The following is a 23,216-nucleotide window of genomic DNA, read 5'->3' as shown; positions in this document are numbered from 1 at the left end:
GCAATAAAGCATTTTCAAATTAAGGTTTGTACATTATTATTTTAGACTGAATGCTATTGCACATTGAATGGACCACAGTATAGTATAAACATAACTTATATGCCCTGGGAAACCAAAAAATTCATGTGACTCCACTTTATTGCAGTGATCTGCAACCGATCTTACGGAACATCCTAGGTGTACCTGTATAAACAATACAGGTATCAGATAAAAGGTCACTTGGGGAATAAAGAACTTTTGCAGTTATCTTTTGCTGCACAATAATATTTATTATTAACAAGTGAGACCATAAATCTAGAATGCAATGTATGCTTAATATAGACATTGTTATTTTAATGGCTACTATGCAGCAGTAGATAACTGCAAAAGTTATTTTAGTTGCTCCAATTTTAGTTGTTTAAAACAACCGCCACCCTTTTTTGCTCATAATTCTGCACTATGAAATGGGCTCAGCTGGGCACTTGTCTCTGTTCCAAGTGGTGTTGGCTGCACTTACCTATGGGTTTGTAATCAGTTGGTAGGCTTACTGAGCCAAGATGGCCTTCCTCAAATATGTGGCATCTTGGAAGCAAGACTGGGACAGCTAGGGGCTGGATGGGCCTCTTGTTCCTTATGGAGTACCATATTTAATGAATTAGTTTTTATTAATTTTTGATTACCTTCAATCCATGGAGGTTTGTAAACAGCTTTTGGCAAAGTTGAAGCATTTAATAAATAGAAACAACCTAAAAACTCATTATGCCTTTTACATAATTTATTAGATAATTTAATAATTTGTCATTTAAATTATCATAATTATATTTATATTATATAGATTTATATAAATAAGTTCATAATTTATTTGATCATTTATTTTGCATACTTTATTAGATAGTTTAATAACTTTATTAGAATTTATAATTTGCTTTGTTTCAAGTGGCATATTACATTTGTTTCTATAGTTTTTAAATTTATCCTTATATATTTAATAACTTTTATTGATTGTTGAATTAAATTAGTGATTTAACAGAAACATTTCTTGTAAAGACAGAGAAAGTATAGATATCACTATTGGAATATTGTTTCTTAAGACTAGTTCTCTAAAATATGGTTTAATTTTCCAAATGTTTACTCCCATTTCACAAGTTATGTTAAAATGAATATAAAATTTCTTTTTTTTTTTTTTTTTTTTGAGACAGAGTCTGGCTCTGTCGCCCAGGCTGGAGTGCAGTGGCCGGATCTCAGCTCACTGCAAGCTCCGCCTCCCGGGTTTACGCCATTCTCCTGCCTCAGCCTCCGGAGTAGCTGGGACCACAGGCGCCCGCCACCTCGCCCGGCTAGTTTTTTGTATTTTTTAGTAGACACGGGGTTTCACCGTGTTAGCCAGGATGGTCTCGATCTCCTGACCTTGTGATCCGCCCGTCTCAGCCTCCCAAAGTGCTGGGATTACAGGCTTGAGCCACCGCACCCGGTGAATATAAAATTTCTAAACTCTCTTTGCATTACAGCATTACAGGTTTTCTATTGGGACTTCATAGAAAATTAATGAATGACATTTTACTGTGTTGATTCATAACTTCTCGAATAAGTTACTTTCTCATTTTAGTAATGTTTTCCAACAAGTGGGTCCATAAATCTAGAATGCAATGTATGCTTATGTAGATGTTATTTCTTAATGCCTATTGAATATTTCATGTTTGAAAATGCTACTCTCTCAATATTTAATTTCAATTCCAAGATCATCAGATATGTTATTTAATTCTCATCCTTTTTTTTTTTTTTTTTTAAGACATAGTTTCACTCTTGTTGCCAGGCTGGAGTGCAATGGCATGATCTTGGCTCACCGCAACTTCTACCTCCTAGGTTCAAGCGATTCTCCTGCCTCAGCCTCCCAAGTAGCTGGGATTATAGGCATGCACCACCATGCCTGGCTAATTTCTTTGTCTTTTTTGTAGAGACGAGGTTTCTCCATGTTGGTCAGGCTGGTTTCCAACTCCTGACCTCAGGTGATCTGTGTACCTTGGCCTCCCAAAGTGCTGGGATTACAGGCGTGAGTCACTGTGCCCGGCCATCTATGGTATTTTTAAAAAGAGATGGAGTCTTGCTCTGTCGTCCAGGCTGGAGTGCAGTGCAGTGGCTACTCACAGGCACAATCATAGTGCACTGTAGCCCGGAACTCCTGGCCTCAAGAGATCCTCCCACCTCAGCTTCCTGAGTAGCTGGGACTTGTACAGGTACCTGCCCCTCTGTGCCCCAACCTATTTATGGAAGTTTTTATGGGCTGAATTGTGTTCTCCCAAAATTCGTATGTTGAATACCCAACCACCAATGTAACTGTATTTGGAGAAAGTCCCTATAATGAGGCAATAAAGGTTAAATGGGGTCATAAGGGTGCAACCTTAATCTGATAGAACTATCCTTATAGGAAAAGATACTAGAGATCTCTCTTTCTCTCCATGTATGCACAGAAGAAAGGTTATGTGAAGGCACAGAGGGAAGGTGGCCGTTCACCTGCTAGTGTTACAGGCAGCGAATCCAAACCAGTCTGCAGCAACCTCAATTCTTGCCTCCTCAGAAGAGAGAATTTGACTGAGAGGCATAAAGCAGAGTGCGAGATGGAGGCAAATTTTAGAACAGGAGTGAAAGTTTATCAAGAAAGTTTTAGGACAGGAATAAAAGTAAAGTACACTTGGAAGAGGGCCAAGCGGACAACTTGAGAGATTCAAGTGAGTTGTTTGACCTTTGACTTGGGGTTCTATACGCTGGCATGCTTCTGGGGGGTTGTATCCCTTCTCCCCGGAAGCTTCCCTTGGGTTGGGCTCTCGGCATGCTCAGTGGCCTGCCGGCACTTGGAAGGAGCTGCATGCAGAGTGTGTTTACTGGAGTTGTACACATGCTCACTAGAGGTGTTTTCTCCTTACCACTCCAGAGTTCCCAGAGGAAGGAACACTGTGTACCAGTGAACTCTCTGTTTTGCCTCTTAGTGCGCGTGCTTGAGCCTATTCACCCAGCTCCTGAGATCTTACTGGGAAGCTGTTGATTGTACCAGTTTCAGGTCTTTTCTATCTGTTGGGAGACTGCCTTTCCCTGGTGCTGGCTGCGACCAATTATTATTTCAGAAAGACAGTGGGACAACTGCCTGACCATCACCTATTGGTCGCCTGACATTCCTAGTGTAGGGGGGTCTCTCCTGCACTGCTCGTGTCTGCCTGACTACCTACTGTAACACTAGGATGAGAGCCCTCACGAGAGACTTAATTTCACATTCCCTAGATAGTGGATTTCCAGCCTCTAGAACCATGAGAAAATACATATCTGTTGTTTAAGCCACCCAGTCTGTTGAGCTTTGTAATGGCAGTGTGAGCAAAATAATATAGTAGTGAATATAATGCTCATGAAGAAAACATTAAAGAGATTTATTGGATTAACATCTTTCATTATATCATCCAGTGGTGATTGAATACAGTGACTTAGTGCCAAATTAAAAATATGCAGAAATGTTTCTAAAACTTTGGCTGAAATGCCAGACTTTCTCTGTAGCATACAAGCACTAGCACTAGCTGAACAATGTGCTTCCATGAAAATATTTCTTGCTGGTTTTTCTCCAACATTGACAATATAGCTTGTATATTATTTTGGATATTATTCCTTCCACCTTCATAAGATCAACAAAGTTTTAAATGTCTCATTTAAAATACATTATTAAATGCTTTTATGTGAAACCGTTTCATAGAAAATGAATGACATTTTACTGTCTTGATTTATAATATCTCAAGTAAGTTGCTTTCTCATTTTAGTAATGTTTTCCAACAAGTGGGACCATAAATCTAAAATGCGATGTATGCTTGCGTGGATATTATTTTTTAATGGCTATTGAATATTTCATGTTTGAAAATGCTTATGTTTAAGTACATGCTCTATAGCAACATTTCAAAGGTTACTTCTATAATATTTTAAATTGTTTTATCAATATTTTGTCAAATTTACATTTTTTCTTTCAAATGCATTTTTTCTGAAATTGATCTTTTGATTGTTTTTGTCATTGATATTTATAGTTTTAAAAATTAAACTGTGGGCTTTGATAGAACGTGATTGCCGTTCTGAAGAATGTGTAAGTTGTCTGGGAAGAATAATAATTTTTCCTTGAACTCTCATAAGTCCTTACTTGGAAGTGACCCCTGTAACAAAAGACAGATTTATATGGGAGACACTGAGGGAATGAGTAGTTCTCAAAGAGGTGGCTTTGAATTTCAGCTTATATAACATCTTCCACAAAAACCAGTATATTTTTAGAGAAGTAACAAGAAAAAGGAAAAGGACTTTGAATCTCTAGAGGTGGCAACTTCGGCAAAGGCAAATTAATGGCAGATAAAGGCTGGTTAGTAAATCTTGTTAATGTAGCTTCCTCGGATACCGTCTTGGACCAGTAAGGGTCTACAAACCAAAAAGTATCTGAGGCAGATCTCAATAAATTTAGAATTTATTTAGCCAAGGTTAAGGACATACCTGTGGGGAAAAAAGCAACACACAACCAAAGAGACAATCTGTGATCTATGCTTTCTTCCAGAGATGATTTTGAGGGCTTCAGTATTTAAAGGGGAAAAGCAGGCTGGAGGGGAAAGAGGGAGGGTGTGGTCACATTACTGAATCCGTATGTTGCAAAAGAAAAGAAGGAGGTAGGCAGAGGAATAATCCTTTATGTATTTGTCTTGCATTCAGTAAATCAACATTTTACATGCGATGAACATAGAGTAGCTCCTGTGGAGATACCTGGCCTTTGATCTGCAGTTTATCTGCTTAGGAACAAGGAAAGGCAGTTTCTTGCGTGACTCAGTCAGCTTCTGCTTAATTTTTCCCTTTGGCATCATGAATTGGGGTCCCAAGGTTTTATTTTTCTTTCACAGGTCCAATGCTATCTTCAGTAATTAACGTTTGTTCTTCCTGGTAGAAGACGGGCCAGGATACCTCTTGTCTTTATCGATCTTTGTCCCTCTTTTAGGCAAATAGAGGGAGGGCAGAGAGCTTTTCCTGGATCTGCTGCTTCTTGATCACCTTCAGCTTGGCAATCCATATTTTGGGGTGGCATATTTTGGTCTCCCACAAAGCTTTTAACAATGAACTCTGAGTGCCATTTGCATCTAATATTTACATCAGTAGCACCGGTGAGACACATTTTTTGTATGGTTTTTGTCAGTGTGCAAGAGACACTTGTATTTTTGTTAAAATAATAAAATTATTTTGTATTGAAGAAATAAAAAGCATTGTGCTATTTTGTACTGATGCTTGCACGGTGTAAAGGATGTCTGAGGTGGTTTGGATGATACTCTAGGCTGTGGTTCTTTCTTACTATCACTGCTTGTACTCTGTACAATCAGAAGATTGAGGTATATGATCTTTAATGGAACATTAATACGTGTATTCACAGTTGGTTGTCTCTTTATTCTGAGAGTTCATTTTTAATATTTTATTCGTAAACTCTTAAACGCATACATTTTGAAATACTGCCTTTACAACTTACACAAGAATTACAATGCACAGACAATATAAATAAAGTAACAACTATGTAGAACCAGTGGCAACCACATGATTTCAGTAGAGTGATAAAAATGTGATGTATATACGCAATGCTTTGTGATTAATAAGCAGACGGGAGGCCCATTTATCAGTGGTTCTTGTGACATCCTATGACAATTAGCCTGAATTAATGAATTTAATTTTGAATTTAATTATTAATAAATTCTACTAATTACTGCAATAGCCATTATACTATTTGCCAATCAGAACAGAAATCTTTCAATAGTATAGGAATCACTGCTGTTATATTAATGAATATTGGCTGAATAAATCATAAGGTGGAAAGTAGAGCTTTAAAGACAAAGATTCTTTCTCGTTTGGCAAAAGGTTTAGCTTTTTGAAGAGATTCTGTCTCTGATGGGGAGGGGTGGGAGAGGACAGAGAATGCCTTTGCCAACAATCAGAGGGAAGGGTAAAGTAGCTTCCTGTGGACTGGACAGAGGCTGAGGCGGAGGCTCTGAAGAAGAGGGGACCCCTACGCTGCTTTGTGCCAGTGACTCGTGGAAGAGACAAGTCCTCAGAGATGTGGCTACGTGGTGCCAGGGAGGCTGGAGCCAGGGATGGGGCTCCCAGACTGTTTAGCTAGAGGAGAGCAGAAGGCTAGAGGTGAAAGGAACAAGGACTAGTCCAGCTGGTGAAACTGGTGTAGGAATTTTCTTCTCGGTCACTTTGCAAGCCAGAGACCCTTTCCGGTGACACCTGGCCCCGGCCTCACTTGGCCAGGCTGGCATGCCCCAGCTCGCCTGTGTTACAGCTTGTACCCACATTCGGTGGTTCCTGAGCTCCTATACTGTGGCCAGAAAGAATGAGGATACACTGGACATTGAACAGTAAGGAGGGTGGAGAAGAGTTTTATTGAGTGATGAAAATGGCTTTCAGAGGAGAGGGGACGTGGGGTTGGTCCCCCTACCTGAAAGCAGGAAAGTTCCCGGTGTGGTTGGGTCCAGGGCCTTTTATGGATTCAGAATGGGGAGTGTGTGTGACCGGCTTGTGAGTATGCAAAAGAGGTTAAAGCAAAGACACCACTCAAAGGTGGGCATGACAGTGTAGAAAACCAATTAGGAAAAGGTAGGTATATGTAAAATAGGTGAAGGGTGGGGATCAATTAGAAGAAAGTGCAGCAAACAGGAAGACAAATTCTAAATCCTGTCTGAGAATTTAACTTGCAGCTTGGCCTTCAGGCTTTAATTTGTCTTTGGCTTGGAGGTGGGGTTTCACCAGGGACCCACCCCTATCTGCCTCAGCATTTGGCTGCCTCCTGTTGCTATCACAACTGCCTTTCCAAAAGTATGACAGTAAGAGAAATCTGACATGTCTGACTCCATCTTGCTTCTAGCCCCACAGGCTGGCTGTCTTTGCTCATTCCTGGGGTGGGCCAAGCTAACTTTAGGAGAAATGTAGTTTATAGTTTAAATAATAGCCCTTCCCCCAAACTAAACTGTCCTTGTAAAATTAATGAAAGGCCACCAAGTTAGGAGGATGAGAGAGGCCTGAATTATACATAATTCCCAGCCATTATTCCAGAGGTCATAAGATTTGCAACTTCCCCAATTAATCTTGCAGATAATAGCACTACTACAGAACCTAAGATGGTCTTTTGAGTTTTTTTTTTCAGGTTTTTGCATTTCTGACAACTGGATGGCCCCACTGGGACCTGTGACTCAACCAGTCCTGCAGCCCCCACTCAGAAGGGGACTCAGTGCACGAGGTCTGTTTTCCACATCCCCTATGATCGCCTCGCCTACCAATCAGCATTTTCCCTACCCTAGCCCCCTGCCCACCAAACTATCTTTGAAAAACCCCTAACCTCTAAGACTTCAGCGAGATTGATTTGAGTAATAACTCTGTCTCCTCTGTGGCTGGCTGGCCTTGCGTCAATTAAATGCTTTCTTTACTGCAATGCCAATGAGACAGGATAGTTCCCTTGACTACTTTGCAGGACTCACAAAGGGGGTGACTCATTTACTCAGCCCCCAGCTCTCAAAGCCTCACAGAAAGGGGAACATGTAGGTGAGTGGGTGCTGGGGCTTCTGGGTGCTGGCAGGAGTAGAACACTGTGTGGCCTCAGGGCAGTGTCTGGGGATGGGTACTTGCGACCCGCCAGATCCCCACAGAGCATGTGTTACAGTGTGCTCTTTTAGTTTTTCCATCCATGAATGGCTTAAATGTTTAACAGCTCAGTGGAGGGTCAGGGTGACAGCCTTTGTACATGCCCTCTTGGTACCTGAGTTCTTGTCTGGCATCCAGGAAGAATCAGAGTGAATGAACTGAAGGGTAGCGAATGTGGAGGATTTTATTGAGTGGTGGAAGTGGCTCTTAGTGGGATGGGGATCTAGAAAGGGGACGGAGTGGGAAGATGGTCTTCCCCTGGAGTTTGGCTGTTCCCAGTCGAACTCCTCTCCAACCATAGTCTCCCATGTCCAGCTGCATCTTCTCCTCTTGACATTCAGACACTTCTTCTCTTCTTTCCTTCTCTGCTGCACCTCTACCAGTGGAGCTTGGAGTTTTTATAAATACAGGATGGGGGGAGGGTGGGCCAGGCTGGTTTTGGAAAAGGCAGCATTCAGGTGAGAAAACATAAGTACGTGTTCTCACTTTGGGCTACAGGTCCTGGCTTGAGGGTGTCACCCTTGCTGGGGATTGCACTCTTCTTTTTTTTTTTTTTTTTTTTTTTTTGAGATGGAGTCTTGCTCTGTCGCCCAGGCTGGATTGCAGTGGCGCAATCTTGGCTCACCGCAACCTCCGCCTCCTGGGTTCATGCCATTCTCCTGCCTCAGCCTCCCGAGTAGCTGGGACTATAGGCGCTCACCACTACGCCCAGCTAATTTTTTGTTTTCTTTAGTAGAGATGGGGTTTCACTGTGTTAGCCAGGATGGTCTCTATCTCCTGACCTTGTAATCCACCCGCCTCGGCCTCCTAAAGTGCTGGGATTACAGGTATGAGCCACTGTGCCCAGCCTGGACTGCACTCTTCTACCTGGTATTTCCTGTCCTCCTATCCGTGGTGGCTCCATCCCACTAAGAGCCATTTCCATCACTAATAAAATCCTCCACATTCGCCACCCTTTAGTTCATTTACACAACCTGATTCTTCCTGGATGCCAGACAAGAACTCAGGTAACAAGAGGGTGCGTACAAAGGCTGTCACCCTGACCCTCCACTGAGCTGTTAAACACTTAAGCCATGGTCTCAGTGAGTTGATTTTGTTTGTGCAGTGGGCAGGAGGAACTTGTTGGGCGGTTACACTGGGATGTCTCAGGAGGAACCAGTGTGGACCCAGGACCAATGGCAGAGGGAGGTGCAGCCAGGTGCTGTGGTGCTATGAAAGCCTCCCAGAAGTTTTTCCCAATTTTGTGGGGAGCCCCAGTGAAGGCTGATACTGAATTTCCTGCCAGTCAAGCAGAAAGGGGGCTCAAAGTTAGATTTTAGTTATTTTAAAGAAAAAGGTGATTTAGCCAGCACACACAAATCTGCAATTCATAGCTTCCCACACATGTGAATGTGTGCCAAGCAAGTTAAATAAACACAATCTTAAGCCGGACAGTGCCAATTTAGGTATACAGGGGCATGCAGAGCAACAGACATTGGCTGGCAGTGAATTAAGTCCCTGTGCCTCCACACAGCTGGACTGGCCCTTGGTCCTTTCCAATGGTATGCACTATAATTAAAAGAAAATGGTGGGAGGCAAGTCTCAGCCATTTTTAGAAGTTGATTTTGCCAAGGTTAAGGACACACCCAGGAAAAAGGGACACATAACCACTGGAACATCTGTGGTCCTTGCTTTTCCCAGAGGGTCTGGGGGCTTCAATATTTAAAGGGAAAAGAGCAGGCAGCAGGGGGAAGAAGAAGAAGAAAAAAGGGAGGTAGATAAAAGAGGCAAGCGGTTGCATTCCTTTGAGTCTTTTGATTAGCTTTACTGAATCCACATTTTTCATTTGAAAGGAGTGGTAGGGAAAGAGTCAATTATGCATTCCTCTGGTGCTCAGTGGAATCTGCATTTTTACATAAGATAAAATAATCACAGAGTGCAGGAAGCAATCAGATATGCATTTGTCTCAGGCGAATGAAGGGATGACTTTTAGGTCTGTTCATGGTCCCTTACCTGTAAAAGTAAGTGGTTAATTTGCATTGTCAAGGTGAAATTTAACAGAACTGCTTTAGGGTAAAAGTCTTGGGGCCTACAAGGAGTTTCCTCCTGAGCAAAAGGTGAGGGAGGTATGTAGCTATCTATTCAGGAAGAAAATGGGAGATTGGTGTGTGTGACCCAGTTCCCAGCTTGCCCTTCATCCTTTGTGTGACCCAGTTCCCACTAAGTCCTTCAGCTTAGTGAGTTTCTGGTCCTGAGATTTTATTTTCCTTTCACAGCACTCAAAAATTTTAAAAAGTTATTGTGCAAGATAATTGTGCAAATAAAATTTTATTGTGCAAATAAAAGTTATTGTGCATGATAATAAATTACATGCAAGAAAAGGGTTAACATGTCCTGGTGTTAGCAGTTAGGGAATGTATCCAAGTCAGGCGGCACCAAAGTATGGGTCTGCAGCAACCTCAATTCTTGCCTCCTCAGAAGAAATAATTTAACCAAGGGGCATAAGGCAGAAGGAGATACTGAGGCAGACTTCAGAGCAGGAGTGAACGTTCATTAAAAAGCTTTAGAGCAGAAAGAGGGCCAAGCTGACGACTTGAGCCAGTCAAGGGTACAGTTTGACTTTTGATTTGGGGTTTTGTATGTTGGCATACTTCTTGGGAGTTGCATCCCTTCTCCCCTTGTAGCAGGATAAGCCGCAGACAAAACCCCTCAGACACCGAGTTAAACAAGGAAGGGCTTTATTTGGCTGGGAGCGTCAGCAAGACTCATGTCTCAAAAACCGAGCTCCCAGAGTGAGCAATTCCTATCCCTTTTAAGGGCTCACAACTCTAAGGGGGTCCACATGAGAGGGTCGTGATCAATTGAGCAAGCAGGGGGTGTGTGACTGGGGGCTGCATGCACCTGTAATCAGAACGGAACAGAACAGGACAGGGATTTTCACAATGCTTTTCTATATAATGTCTGGAATCTACAGATAACATAACCAGTTAGGTCAGGGGTCGATCTTTAACCACGCCCAGGGTGCGGCGCCGGGCTGTCTGCGTGTGGATTTTATTTCTGACTTTTAGTTTTTACTTCTTCTTTCTTTGGAAGCAAAAATTGGGCATAAGACAATATGAGGGGTGGTCTCTTCCCTTACCCTGATGCTTCCCTTGGGGTGGGCTGTCTGCATGCACAGTGACCTGCCAGCACTTGGGAGGGGCTGCATGCACAGTGTGTTTACTGAAGTTGTACACGTGCTCACTTGAGGAATTCTTCCTTTACCAAGTGTTCATACACCATTTAAACTCTGCCATTTTGCCTCTTAGTGCACATGTTTGGGCCTACTCGCCCAGCTCCTGAGATCTTATTGGGAAGCTGCTGATTACCAGTTTCAGGTGCTTCTATCTGTTGGGAGACTGCCTTTCTCTGGCACTGGGCCACAAAGAATTATTATTTTAGAGAGACAGTTAACAATCACCTGACCCTGACCTGTGGTTGCCTGGCATGCCTGTTGTTGGGGGGAGGTCCTCTCCTGCCCTGCTCATCTCTGCCTGCCTAGCTACTGTCACACTGGGGGGTGAGAAAATCTTTAGATCCTGGTTTGCACAAATCATCTGTAAAATACAATTTTGAAACAACTCAAAGCACAAAAATGCTAACAGTTGCTGAATCCAGATAGGTAGATGAATGTTCACTGAACTCTCTATTCTTCTATGTCTTTTAAAATTTTATAATAAACACTCAAAGAACCCTAATTCTCAGGACATTCCAAACATCCAAACCCCACCAAGAGAGAAACAGTATTAGGGGTGGTTGCTTAGCCAGGGCAGAGTATCTTTGTGGTAGGGACTGGAGGGAGTGTTTGGACGGGGGTGTTGAGAGGTGGGAGTGAGAACTTGGTGAGCTGGATTTAAGCTGGAGGATGGGGAAAGCTTTCTGGGATTTCAACAGGGCTTGGCTGGGAAGCAAGAGAGTAACTTGATATATCATACCAGTTATTTATGGCACTGAAAAGTTTACAGAGTTCATTTATGGGGGAAGATACCGGTTAGGAGATACTCTCGAATTTTGTGCTAAATGAAGCATCTGGTCAGATTTTCCTGTGGGCAGAATGGGATGAGTGATGGGGCAGGAGGAGGCTCACAGCCCACTTAACTGAGCTTGCCACGAATCCAAAGGCATTCCCCTTTATGCTTTGACCATTTATCTGGTGGATGCTTGAGGGTAGGGTGGAGACAGGACTGTAAGGGGAGAGCAGATAGGAGATAGGGTTGGAAAAAGCTTCATGATAAACCAGGTCTTGAGTTGTGTGTGTACACTTTACAGATAGTCCCCGACTTACGACTGTTCATCTTAAGATTTTTCAACTTCAACTTCACAATGGTGCCAAAGCAATACACATTCAATAGATATTATATTTCAAATACCCATAAAATCATTCTGTTTTTCACTTTTGGTGCAGCATTTAATAAATGACATGAGATATTCAATACTTTGTTATAAAATAGGCTTTGTGTTAGATGATTTTGCCCAATTGTAGGCTAATGTAAGTGTTCGGAGCACATTTAAGGTAGGTTAGGCTAAGTTATAACGTGTGATAGGTTCGATGTATTAAATGCATTTTGATGTACACTATTTTCAATTTACAAAGGGTTTATTGGGATGTAACCCTATCATTAGGAGCATCTGCGATATGGTTTGGTTCTGTGTTCCCACCCAGATCTCATCTTGAATTGTAATCTCCACATGTCGAGGGATGAATCTGGTGAGAGATGCCTGGATCACGGGGGTGGTTCTCCCCCTGCTATTCTCCTTGTGAGTTCTCACAAGATCTGATGGTTTAAAAGTGTTCGGCAACTCCCCCCTCATTCTCTCTCTCTTTCTCTCTCCTGCTGCCATGCAAGATGTGCCTTGCTTCCCCGTTGCCTTCTGCTGTGATTGTAAGTTTCCTGAGGCCTCCCCAGCCATGCTGAACTGTGAGTCAATGAATTCTCTTTCCTTTATAAATAACCCAGTCTCAGGTAGTATCTTTATAGCAGTGTGAAAACAGATTAATACAAACTGTATTTGCCTTCACCTTCAATAAACAGAGGTATTGCTATATATTAGGAAAAGGCAGAAAATCAAAACTAATTTATGTATAACAACTCAGGAGGAGCAGGAATAGATTAAGAATAGGTCAGGAAAACATGGAACATTCAGGCTTACTTACAAGCAGAGAAAAAGTGTGATGTAATTTGCCTTAGGCTGCCACTTTGTCTATGAACTTTCCCTGATCATACTAACCCCAAAGCACTGTCTCTCTTATACACCAAGTTGTCAGCACAACTTGGGGCCCCTGGAAATTGTATTAGGCTGTTGGTAACAGAAAACCTGACTATAGCAATATAGCAAAAATGTGAACTGGCTGTTCAAAAGCTGCTCAAACCCCGCTTCCTTTGCCTTTCTATTTTATAAAGGCTGAAATGAGAAAACATTCACCTTTTCAGATTCACTTGCAACTAGGTAGTGGTGGCCAAATGTCAGAGTTCTGGCCAATGAGATGTAGCAGATCTCTGGAGAGGGCTTCCTTTACTCTTCCCCAAAAGTTATGCCTTCAGACTGGGAGAACAAAATCCACATACTGAGGCTAGCAAGTCAGGAGGGCAAAAGAGCTTGAGACATTAATAGTGTCTTGGCGCTGCTACGCTGGCCATAAACTGATTATCTCAATTTCCTGTCACACCAGGATCCCTACCCCCATTAAACCATGGCATCAGTTAAGAATTGTGTTCACCCATAAGTAACAGAATGCCTTACTTCTATAGGTTAAAAAAAATGAGAAGTTTTATTGTTTCTTTCAACAAGAAGTCAGGGAATAGGAAGGTAAGGCCTGGTAGAGTGGCTTGATCATGTTGTCAGTGACCCTTGCCCTCTGTATCTTCTTAGCTTTCCCTTCTTAATGCGCTGGTGTCCTCCTTATGGTCACAGGATGGCTGCTGTACCTCCAGGTATCAGATCTGCGTTTCAGGCAAAAAGAAATATTATCTAAAGAGTTCAAACTGTGTCATATGGCCTCTCCTGGCTGCATGACAGGTGGGGGAAAAAATCAGGTAATTGGCTTTTCAATGTCTACAGTAGAGAAAACAATGTAGGTTGGTCACTCCACTCAACATCCATCCCCAATCACCTTCTCCCTTGCCTTCCTCTACTGTGTCACTAGTACTTTTTGATTTTTTAAACACTGCCTTGTGAAGGAATTACTGCCTCACCAATTAGACTAGAAACCTTGTGGATCCCTGACAGTGCCCAGAACTATGGACACTAAAATGTTTTGAAATAACGAGCAGTAACTGCCTGGGGTTCTTATTTTCTGAAGTTTTGCAGTCACCTTGGCCAATATATCGTTCTGTAACTAATAAAACAAGGCAAAGCAGGACCCGGTAAATGGCAAGAAAAGCAGTGGCTGAAAGTCACAGTAGTGGGATAATGGATTCCATTTTTAAATTTGAAATTTTATTTTGATGTAGAGACTCTCAGATGCTGCGCTACAGAATTCAGACCAGTTCTCCCACTGAGCACAACTTACAAAGCTGAATGAAATACAAAAACATCTTCTTGAAAGCATCAAAGACCTAATAAGAGAGTAAGGAATTATTGGGGTCAAAATCTGAGAGTGATTCAGAATCTAGAGGGGTTGCTTTAGCTCTTGGGGCCACTTTTTTTTCTCGGGGCATTTCTTACTCTTGAGGAGGTGGCTGAGAGATTGAGTTATGCCTTTAGTATTCTGTGGGGTCAGGGGCAAAAGTCAGAATCCAAGGACCATCAAGGGTTGGGACTTGATAAGCCCTGTGTTTTGACTTGAGATCCAGAAGGACTGTTCCATGTGAGTAAGGCTGAACCAGAAATAAAGCAGCCCTCACACAGACCACAGTTATCTTGGTCATCCTGGAAAATCTCAAATGCTGAATTTGGATTAAGGTAATCCTGGAGCACTAGGCTCCCCTAGACACCTGGCAAAAGAAGTTGAAAATCCCCCCTAGAGAAAGATAACATCATTTTAGGCCTCAAATGCCTGTAAGAAAATTTTTCAAAACAAGGTTGGCACAGTAAAAATCTAGTAGATGGATAAGAAGCGAGGACTTCATAAACAAGAACCAGCAGAAACAAAAGATCAGATCGGTCCCAAAGGGACTCAAAATTCTTGAATTCTTAAATTTTCCTTTGATATTATCTCATTGTTTTCATGTCATGAAATTTTATACAGTATAATCACAACAATGAAAAGAAATGAGCTATATAAAATAAAAAGCAAAAAAACAAAACAAAACAGCTAGAAAGAAATATACTAGGATCGTGTTGGTGGTATCTGACAGCAGCAAACTGTGGTGTTTATCTTTTTCATTTTTATATTTTCCAAATTATTTTATATTTTGGAGACAGGATCTTGCTTTGTCACCCAAGCTGGGGTGCAGTGGCATGATCACAGCTCACTGTGCCTCGACCTCTTGGGCTCAAGCAATCCTCTGGCCTCAGCCTCCCGAGTAGCTGAGACTACAGGTGCGCACCACCATGCCTGGCTAATTTTATTTTAATTTTTGTAGAGACAGGGTCTTAATTATGTTGCCCAAGCTGATCGTGACTCCTGACCTCAAGGAATCCACCCGCCTCAGCCTCCCAAAGTGCTGAGATTACAGGTGTGAGCCACGGTGCCTGGCCTCCAAATTTTCTTTAATGACAATTTATACTAGAAGAAATACTTATGTAAAAGAGAAAGCAACATAGGGTATAACCCAGAGCAGGGCTAGATTTGTAGGCATTCAACTTCTACAGCTGTCCAGGGTCTTGTGCTCAGAAGGGCCTCATGCTTGGCTTAATGCTCTGCTGTTGCTGTCTTGAAATTCTTAATTTTTAAACAAGAAGCTTGATATAGTTTGGGTATTTGTCCCTGCCCAAATCTCATGTTGAAATGTAATCTCCAGTGTTGGAGGTGGGGCCTGGGGGGAGGTGTCTGGGTCATGGGGGGTGGATCCCTCATGGCTTCCTGCTGTCCTTGCAATAAAGAGAGTGTTCTTGCAACATCTGGTTATTTAGATGTGTGTGGCACTTCCCCACAACCCTCTCTTGCTCTTGCTTTTGCCATGTGACATGCCTGCTCCTGCTTCACCTTCCACCATGAATATAAGCACCCCTGAGGCCTTCCCTAAAGCCGAGCAGATACTGGTGCCATGCAGAACCGTGAGCGAGTTCAACTTGTTTTCTTTATAAAGTACTCGGCCTCTGCTTTTTTTCTTTTTTTTTTTTTAAGACAGGGTCTGGCTCTGTTGCCTAGGCTGGAGTGCAGTGGCATGAACACAGCTCATTGCACCCTTGACCTCCCGGGCTCAAGCAATACTCTCACTCCAGCCCTGCAAGAAGCTGGGACTACAGGTGCATGCCACCACACCTGGCTAATTTTTATATTTTTTGTAGAGATGGGGTTTCTGCCATGTTGCCCAGGCTGGTCTCAGATACCTAAGCTCAGGTGATCTGCCCATCTTGCCCTCCCCAAGTACTGGGATTACAGGCGTGAGCCACCATGCCTGGCCAGGTATTTCTTTACAGCAATGCGAGAACGGCCTAATACAAAGTCCCACATTTTCATTTGCACTTGGCCCTCCAAAGTATGTAGCCAGTCCTGACCCAGAGGCAATAAAATGTTGATCAATTCATTGCTCTGGTCAACAGTCTCTGGATTTGCTCTAGTTTCTCCACTTCTCACTGAAAGGCATCTAGTTTCCAAACTGGAGGGAGATATGAGGCCAGGCACCGTGGTGCACACCTATAATCCCAGCGCTTTGGGAGGCCAAGGCTGGAGGATTGCTTGAGGTCAGGAGTTTGGGACCAGCCTGGCCATATATTGAGACCTATGTCTGCAAACAAAACAAAACAAAAATTATCTGGGTTTGGTGGTGCATGCCTGTAGTCCTAGCCAGGAGTTTGAGGCTGTAGTGAGCTATGATAGCACCACTGCACTCCAGCCTGGGCAACACAGCAAGACTCTGTCTTCAAAAAAATAAAATAAAATAAATTGAAGGGTGGGGCATGGTGGCTCACGCCTGTAATACCAGCACTTTGGGAGGCCGAGGTGGGTAGATCACGAGGTCAAGAGATCGAGACCATCCTGTCCAACATGGTGAAACCCTGTCTTTACTAAAAATACAAAGATTAGCTGGGCGTGGTGGTGAGCGCCTGTAGTCCCAGCTACTCGGGAGGCCGAGGCAGGAGAATCGCTTGAACCTGGGAGGCAGAGGTTGCAGTGAGCCGAGATCATGCCACTGCACTCCAGCCTGGCGACAAAGTGAAACTCCATCTCATAAATAAATAAATAAGTAAATAAATAAATAAATTGAAGATGTGGCCAAACAGCTGCAGGAATGTTGGGGCACAGTAGAAAGAACCCAGGATTAGCAGTCTGCAGACAGGATTCCAGTTCTGTCACTAGAAAGCTGTATCTCTAGCTTGCTGGAATTCATCCCTTCCAGCTCTCAAGGCATCGGAATCACAGCTGTGAACAGGAAAGCTAGCACACCAGAGTCAGAATCAAGCAATAGTTATTTATCTAGTTCCCATCCTGTGCAAGGTACCGGGTGCTCTAAGATTCACTCCAATCCATGAGGTGCGTCTAGTCTTTCACCGAGATTTGCCAGTGGTCTTTCAGGGTATTTCTCCTTGCTTTCTGGATCTGATGACTTATCTGAAACTGAAGTTCTATCTGGAATGACTGGACCTCTGTCACTGCAGTGTCAGAAATCTCTTGCAAAGTAAGCATGGTGAACTTCCAAGATGCTGGGCCACTAGGGGAAAAGGTGCAATTAATAATCCCTACCACTTATTGGATGTATACCAAGTGCCAGGCTGTGTGCTAGGTTTTTTGCTTGTGTTCCCTTTTAATCCTTTGAAATGGCTTGACTCTACTCTTATTTATGTTTTTCTGATAAGGAAACTAAGGATTAAAGAGGTTAGGTACCGAGGAGCTGGAAAACGGTCTACTTCCCAAAGCATCCTCTTGACAATTCCACTAGACTACCACCAATACCACCGAGCCCTCGTTGCTTCCTCTTCAGCTCAGAATAGTCCACCAAGTCCACGTTTCCCTAATCCCAAGGTCGGATGGCTGGGTAGGGTAGAGAATGCAACGGAGGGACGCTAATGGAGAATTTTGCAGGGTCTGGGAGCAGAGCAGTAAACGCAGCCCTAAGCACTGAGTATGCTACAGTTTGGTAAAATCCACCCAAGCAGCTTTGGGATCCAAGGCTTGTACTGTATCCCCAACCAACACTAGGCAACGCCCCAAGTCCTCACACTTCCCACTCCGATAGGCGAAACTGCAAGAACCGGGAGGGGCGGCTGCCGCGTTTAGGCGCGAGGCACACACCATACCCTTCCGCAGCTTCCCACCTCCTCCAGACGCACGTGTTTAAAGAGTCCCTGCTCCAACCGGTCCCGCCCCACCTCCGCTCGGCCTCCAGCCCTGCCAGTACTGCTGGCTTCAAGTTTCCTCCGAGAGGCGAGCGCGCACAGCTGCAGTGGCGGCGGCAGCGGCCACCAAGCGTCCGGCAGCGCTTCGCCACCCACCTTTCCTTAGCTCCCGGCACTGCAGTCTCCGCCCGCCGAGGAGGGCGCGCTCAGTGGAGGGGAGTCCAGGGTGGGGAGCCGAGAGGAGGGAATCCCGGGTCACACCGCTACAGTTCTCGCAGTGGCAGAGGCGGCGGCGGCGGCGGCGGCGGCGGCGGCAGCGGCAGCGGCAGCAGCAGCAGGTGGAGCGAGCTACAGCGCTTGGCCTGAAACCCGCCGCTACACCCGGGCGGGAGCTGGCCCGCTGAGTGGAGCCAGTGCTCACCCCGGCCCGACCCCCGGTTTCCGGGACACTTGGGTTGCCGAGGCCGGCTGGCCAGAGTCGCGGTTGGGGACTGGCGCGCCCGGGATCGCACGGCTGAGCAGGAAGCCGCGTCTGGGGCTCAGGACCAACTGAGCCTACCTCCTCCCGGCTACCTAAAGACCCCTTCTCTCGGGAAAGAGCGCTGCCGGCGGTGGGATTTGGGAGGAGCTCGGAGGCCGCCCGGGCACCTCGCTGGACACTATCCGTTTGCGCCCCCGTGGCGCTGGAGGGTCCGGAGAGGAGCGCTCGTCTCTCTTCTGCGGTTTAGTGGCGGAAAGCAGAGAGCTCTTCCTGGGGCGGACGGGACCTCCTCCCTCGGTCCTCCGTGGAGTCCTTGCATCGCTTGTCGTATTGGTCTCGAGGGGCTTACAGCTTGACACTAATTTGCAGGTGTTCGCTGCTGATTTGGTTTCGTCTTCGATTTGGGGACAGTTCCCGCCAACGACACTCGACACACGTTTCCCTGTCTTCGTTGGAGGGCCGGGTCTGGGGTCGCCGGAGCCTGCGGGAATCCAGCGCCTATTCGCTGACCCTCGAGTCGCTCCGCTAGCTGTGCGCCCTCCTGGGCATTAGCCTGGAGAGGAGCGTGCAGACGCGGCCCCTTTGAGGCAGTGCGGTCCTCGAGGGAGGCATTGGGCTCCTAGGGGCTTCTTGGCGTGTGCAGTGGGATTGGGGTCAGCCGGCCATGGCCTTCACTTTCGCTGCGTTCTGCTACATGCTGTCTCTGGTGCTGTGCGCTGCGCTCATCTTCTTCGCCATCTGGCACGTGAGTAACCCGCTTTGGTCTCTCTTCTTTTGCCCCAATTTCGTTACATTTCCCCTATTTCACCCCACTTTTTCCACCTTGCGGGCGTGGGCGGACCGGGAGGGTGGACTTTCTGCCGCTCCTCTGTCCCGGGGCAGGAGGCAGTTCGCTGCATCCCGCCGGGCGCGCCTTCGGTGCCCTCGCTGGAGTCGGGGGGCCGCTGGTGCCCGGGTGGGACACCCTCTGCAGGGCCCAACCGGGCGTCCCGGGTCCCGGGCCCCGGGGAGTGGCGGCTATAACCACATCTAACTCCTTCCTCTCCCGCTCCCTCCTCTCCTGCGGCAGGAGGCTAAGGAGAAGTGCCGCCGTCGGTCCCGGCAATTAGTCAAGTAGCTATAATAACTAAATATTTAAAATGTCAGCATCTGTGGTGGGTTGCATTTAGACATAATTGGAGACAAAGTGGAAACACGACGAGAGCGCCTTGTAAGAGGTAGGGAGAGGCCGAGCCCGCGGAGAGGAGGGAGACTGGGCGATGGGGGTCGAAGTGGAAGGAGGTGGGGGAAAGGCAAAGAAGAGCAAGGAGACGAGGGAGGCTGGGGAAGGGTAGGCATCATTAAGGCCGTGGAGGAAAGTCACAAAGAGAGACCGTGGAGAGCGACGACGGTGTCCTCCTCTGCCCTCTTGGCGTCTGAACGTCCGACTCCTGAAGACCCCCTGCAGGTGGCGAACCTCCGCTACGCCCCCAGAGTCCCCAGCCCGCACAAGCTTCATGTCACCCTTCCCGGGGCTATGCCAGGTGGAGGGCAGCCTTGGATCCCAGGTCTTTAGGTGTGGGTGGGAATAGAGGAGCGAAAGCTTCTGAATAGGGGAAGAGAAGTACTGAGAGCGCAAGAGTGCATACGCTGGTCCTCTCAAAGACAATACAACATTTAGCGAGTGCATGCAACTCTCAAGGCTTTCTTCACTGAAGTTGTTTAAGCCCCTTATCCTCACCCTCAGAGGGCTGGTGGGAAGAATGGCCAAGGCCAAATGTTTAGAAGGAGCATCCCAGTGCATAATTTCCCACCTTTAACAGCTTTGCCCTGCCCAGAGTCTAGGTGACAGGGAAGAACCCTGAGACGAATTCCTGGAGGTTCTGGTGAGCATCAGAGACTCTCATACAGTGGGGATGCCCCAAAATGAAGACGTGAAGAAAATTGCAGGGTGCATGAGATGCCCATGTTTTGTGTAAGTGGTTTGCGGAGTGAGAGTTTGTCTTAGAATAGAACTAAGCAGCTAGAGCAGCTCCTGCTACAGGGCTCTGACAGAGAGAAGAGGGGAAACTCGGGGAGGAAGGCGGCTTCCGACCGTGTAACCTTAGGAAAGACCCTTGCTGGCTTCCTTCCACATCTCTAAAGTGAGAAAATTGACCTGGATGATCGCTAAGCTTTCCCCCATTTTTCAGATTGTGTAAATCCGTGCATCAGTAGACTTAGGAATCGGGGGGTAACAGGGAATTCAAACATAGATATTTGGAGGATGATTTAAAAAAATCTGCTGTTTATAAGTACTGGGATTTTAAACCCTCCTTTCTCTGCTCTGCCAGGCTGGGTCTAATCTGTGGTAGGAAATTGAGACTTGAAGTTGCTGACAGTTCTTAAGGGAAAAGGAAACTTACCTGATTGAGAATAGAAAGGAGTACAGATTAGACCCTGCCCAAGCAGTGCAGCAAACCTCTGCTAATGTGCTTTAAAGGAACTTCCTCAGCTTCTTTGGATTTGGGGAGTTACTTGCATTCTAGAAGGCCAACTGCTCCCTTTTTTTCTGCAATACCTCATTTGCTGTTTTCTGTTTTTGCCTTGGCCAGAGGGTGTCAGGTACCAGAGAGCTCCCTCAAACTCAGTCTGGCTTGGAGTTCTCTGAACTGGTCCCTGAAGCAGAGCAAGTAACCAGAAAGAATAATTTCCTCTCGTTCAGGGGAAGATGATTAATAATTCAAGAACAGCTTAACTGAGTGGTTTGTGCAGCTAGTTGACATTTGAATGAAAATCAGGTGTTCCCTCATCCAGCATTGGCCTCTGCCCTCCAGTTTCTCAATGCTCACCCCCTTGTCTTGGGGTGGTTGAAATGCAGTCAAATCCCAACTCAGGTTTTATCCAGATTCCTCATGGAAGTGGCAAGATTCTTGTTTCTAATGATGAAAAGAATTTGTGCGTTTTGATTTCACATTACAGTAATAATTTCATAGTCTCAGTCCCTCCTTTCCTAGTCTTTTCCTTCTCTATCTCTTCCCTCTCTCCAAATCAAACAACCCAAACCCCATCACACTGATTTGGTTCCTGAACATTGAACTGGGAAACCAGAGACACCCTGATTTCTGGGCACGGTTTGTATGTCTGGGTGTTAGTTACATGGTAGTAATTATTTCGACCAAAATTGAGGAGCCTTGGTTTTATGTTAGACTGTTTGCCTTCTTTCCAGCTTCTTACGTTCCTTATGTACTTCTTGATCGGACAAGGCATATTGATTGTGTGGTATGTATCAATACCCCCCAAAATGAATTGGGCACTTAACAACGTATAGCAGTGAAAATGCCTGCCACGCTGCCGTGTCTAGGCTGAAGATATGAAGATGGCATGCTTTTCTTATTGAATTATACTTACCTACTTGGGGGTAAGGATGGTAGCTACTATGTGTTGGGTGTCTGCTGTAGGACAAATTTTAGGTGCTTTACAGAGGATCTCTCAGTCCAGTCGTTTTCCTCCCCTTTCTTCCCACCGGCTGTCTGGGAGCAAGGATGGATGTGGCCAGCCTTTCTTTCAAGTCTTGTTTTTTACTTAGAAAATTTATCTGCATTTGTTTTCCGTTGAAAATATTCCAAGTTACCCATTTATTTTATATCAACTACTATTTCTGAGTACATTTATCACATTCGGAAGAAGCAGAAGAAAACTGAGTTTTTCTGTGGCTTTGCATACCCTCAGGCACCTGGCCTCTTACTGCCCAGGCAGCCCTTTAGTCCTCATAACTGACATTTCCCAGATGAGGAAACTGGATCGGAGAGGTCACAAGGTTGCCTAAGGTTGCACAGCTGTTATGTATTGGAGCTGGTATTCATGGACTTGAGCTAGGTCTGTGAGACTCTTAAGCCTAAGCCCTTTCTCTAACTGTAGTCACTATTTTTGGATTCATAACTTAGATAATAATTTATATCCAAAGGATTACCTTTCTCTGTATAAATGAAATTTTAGAGTTGGAATTTCTGATTGTAGTTTTAACAGCAACAGCAACCAGACTCAAGACATACTATATATCCTTTTTTAAAAGAGGAAAATTCTGTTTATTTAGACTTTCGCTTATAAAATGATACAGGTTCCTTGTCCAAAATTTTGAAAATACAATGATTTGTAATTAAATAAAATAATCACTAATCTTATCTAGAAAAGATTATCTCGTGTATTTTAAAAAATTGCATATGGCCCGGCTCAGTGGCTCATGCTTGTAATTCCAGCACTTTGGGAGATTGAGGCAAGAGGATCACTTGAGCCCAGGAGTTTGAGAGCAGCCTAGGCAACATAGTGAGACCCCGTTTCTAAGAAAAAAAATTGCATGTGGATGTTTAGAAGGAAAAAAAGTGTTCTAAAGGGTTTTTGATGTGAAGTGATGTGTATTTGCAGCCAGTATGAAATGAATGGTGTTTACTCACAAGAGCCTTCCAAGCTCTGGCTTGATTAAGCCTGTTTGCAGCATGTCTCATTTATATAAACCCAGATGAAGCTATTCTTTGAAAAAATCAAAGATTCACTACTGGATTTCAGGTTTTTAGCTTTTGAAGTTTTTATATTTGGAGTCACTGTAAGTTTTGACAATATACAAATAAAATTAATTCCCAATAAAATTCCCTAGAAAGATCCGATGTACCATCTCACGTTGAAATTTCTTTGGATTCACAGCAGCATTTGCTGT

General features: G+C 44.8%; 1 protein-coding gene across 7 annotated transcripts in view; it reads left to right on the top strand.

Moving 5' to 3' along the window:
- CNIH3 (cornichon family AMPA receptor auxiliary protein 3) overlaps window positions 1–23,216 on the top strand; it is a 337,129-nt gene that overhangs the window by 182,426 nt on the left and 131,487 nt on the right. For 2 of the 7 annotated variants that reach the window (XM_025381728.1, XM_025381707.1), the window contains exon 1: window positions 17,910–19,289. The exons of the other annotated variants lie outside the window; for them this stretch is intronic. In XM_025381728.1, coding sequence (XP_025237513.1) covers window positions 19,209–19,289 — 81 coding nt within the window. In that variant the 5' untranslated portion in view covers window positions 17,910–19,208. Of the gene's footprint in view, window positions 1–17,909; window positions 19,290–23,216 lie in introns of those variants that run through there. 7 annotated transcript variants of the gene reach the window in all.

The sequence above is a fragment of the Theropithecus gelada genome, chromosome 1 (assembly GCF_003255815.1).
Source record: "Theropithecus gelada isolate Dixy chromosome 1, Tgel_1.0, whole genome shotgun sequence".
NCBI lineage: Eukaryota > Metazoa > Chordata > Mammalia > Primates > Cercopithecidae > Theropithecus > Theropithecus gelada.
Note: the sequence above shows the minus strand (reverse complement) of the source record. Positions and strands in the feature narration are given on the sequence as shown.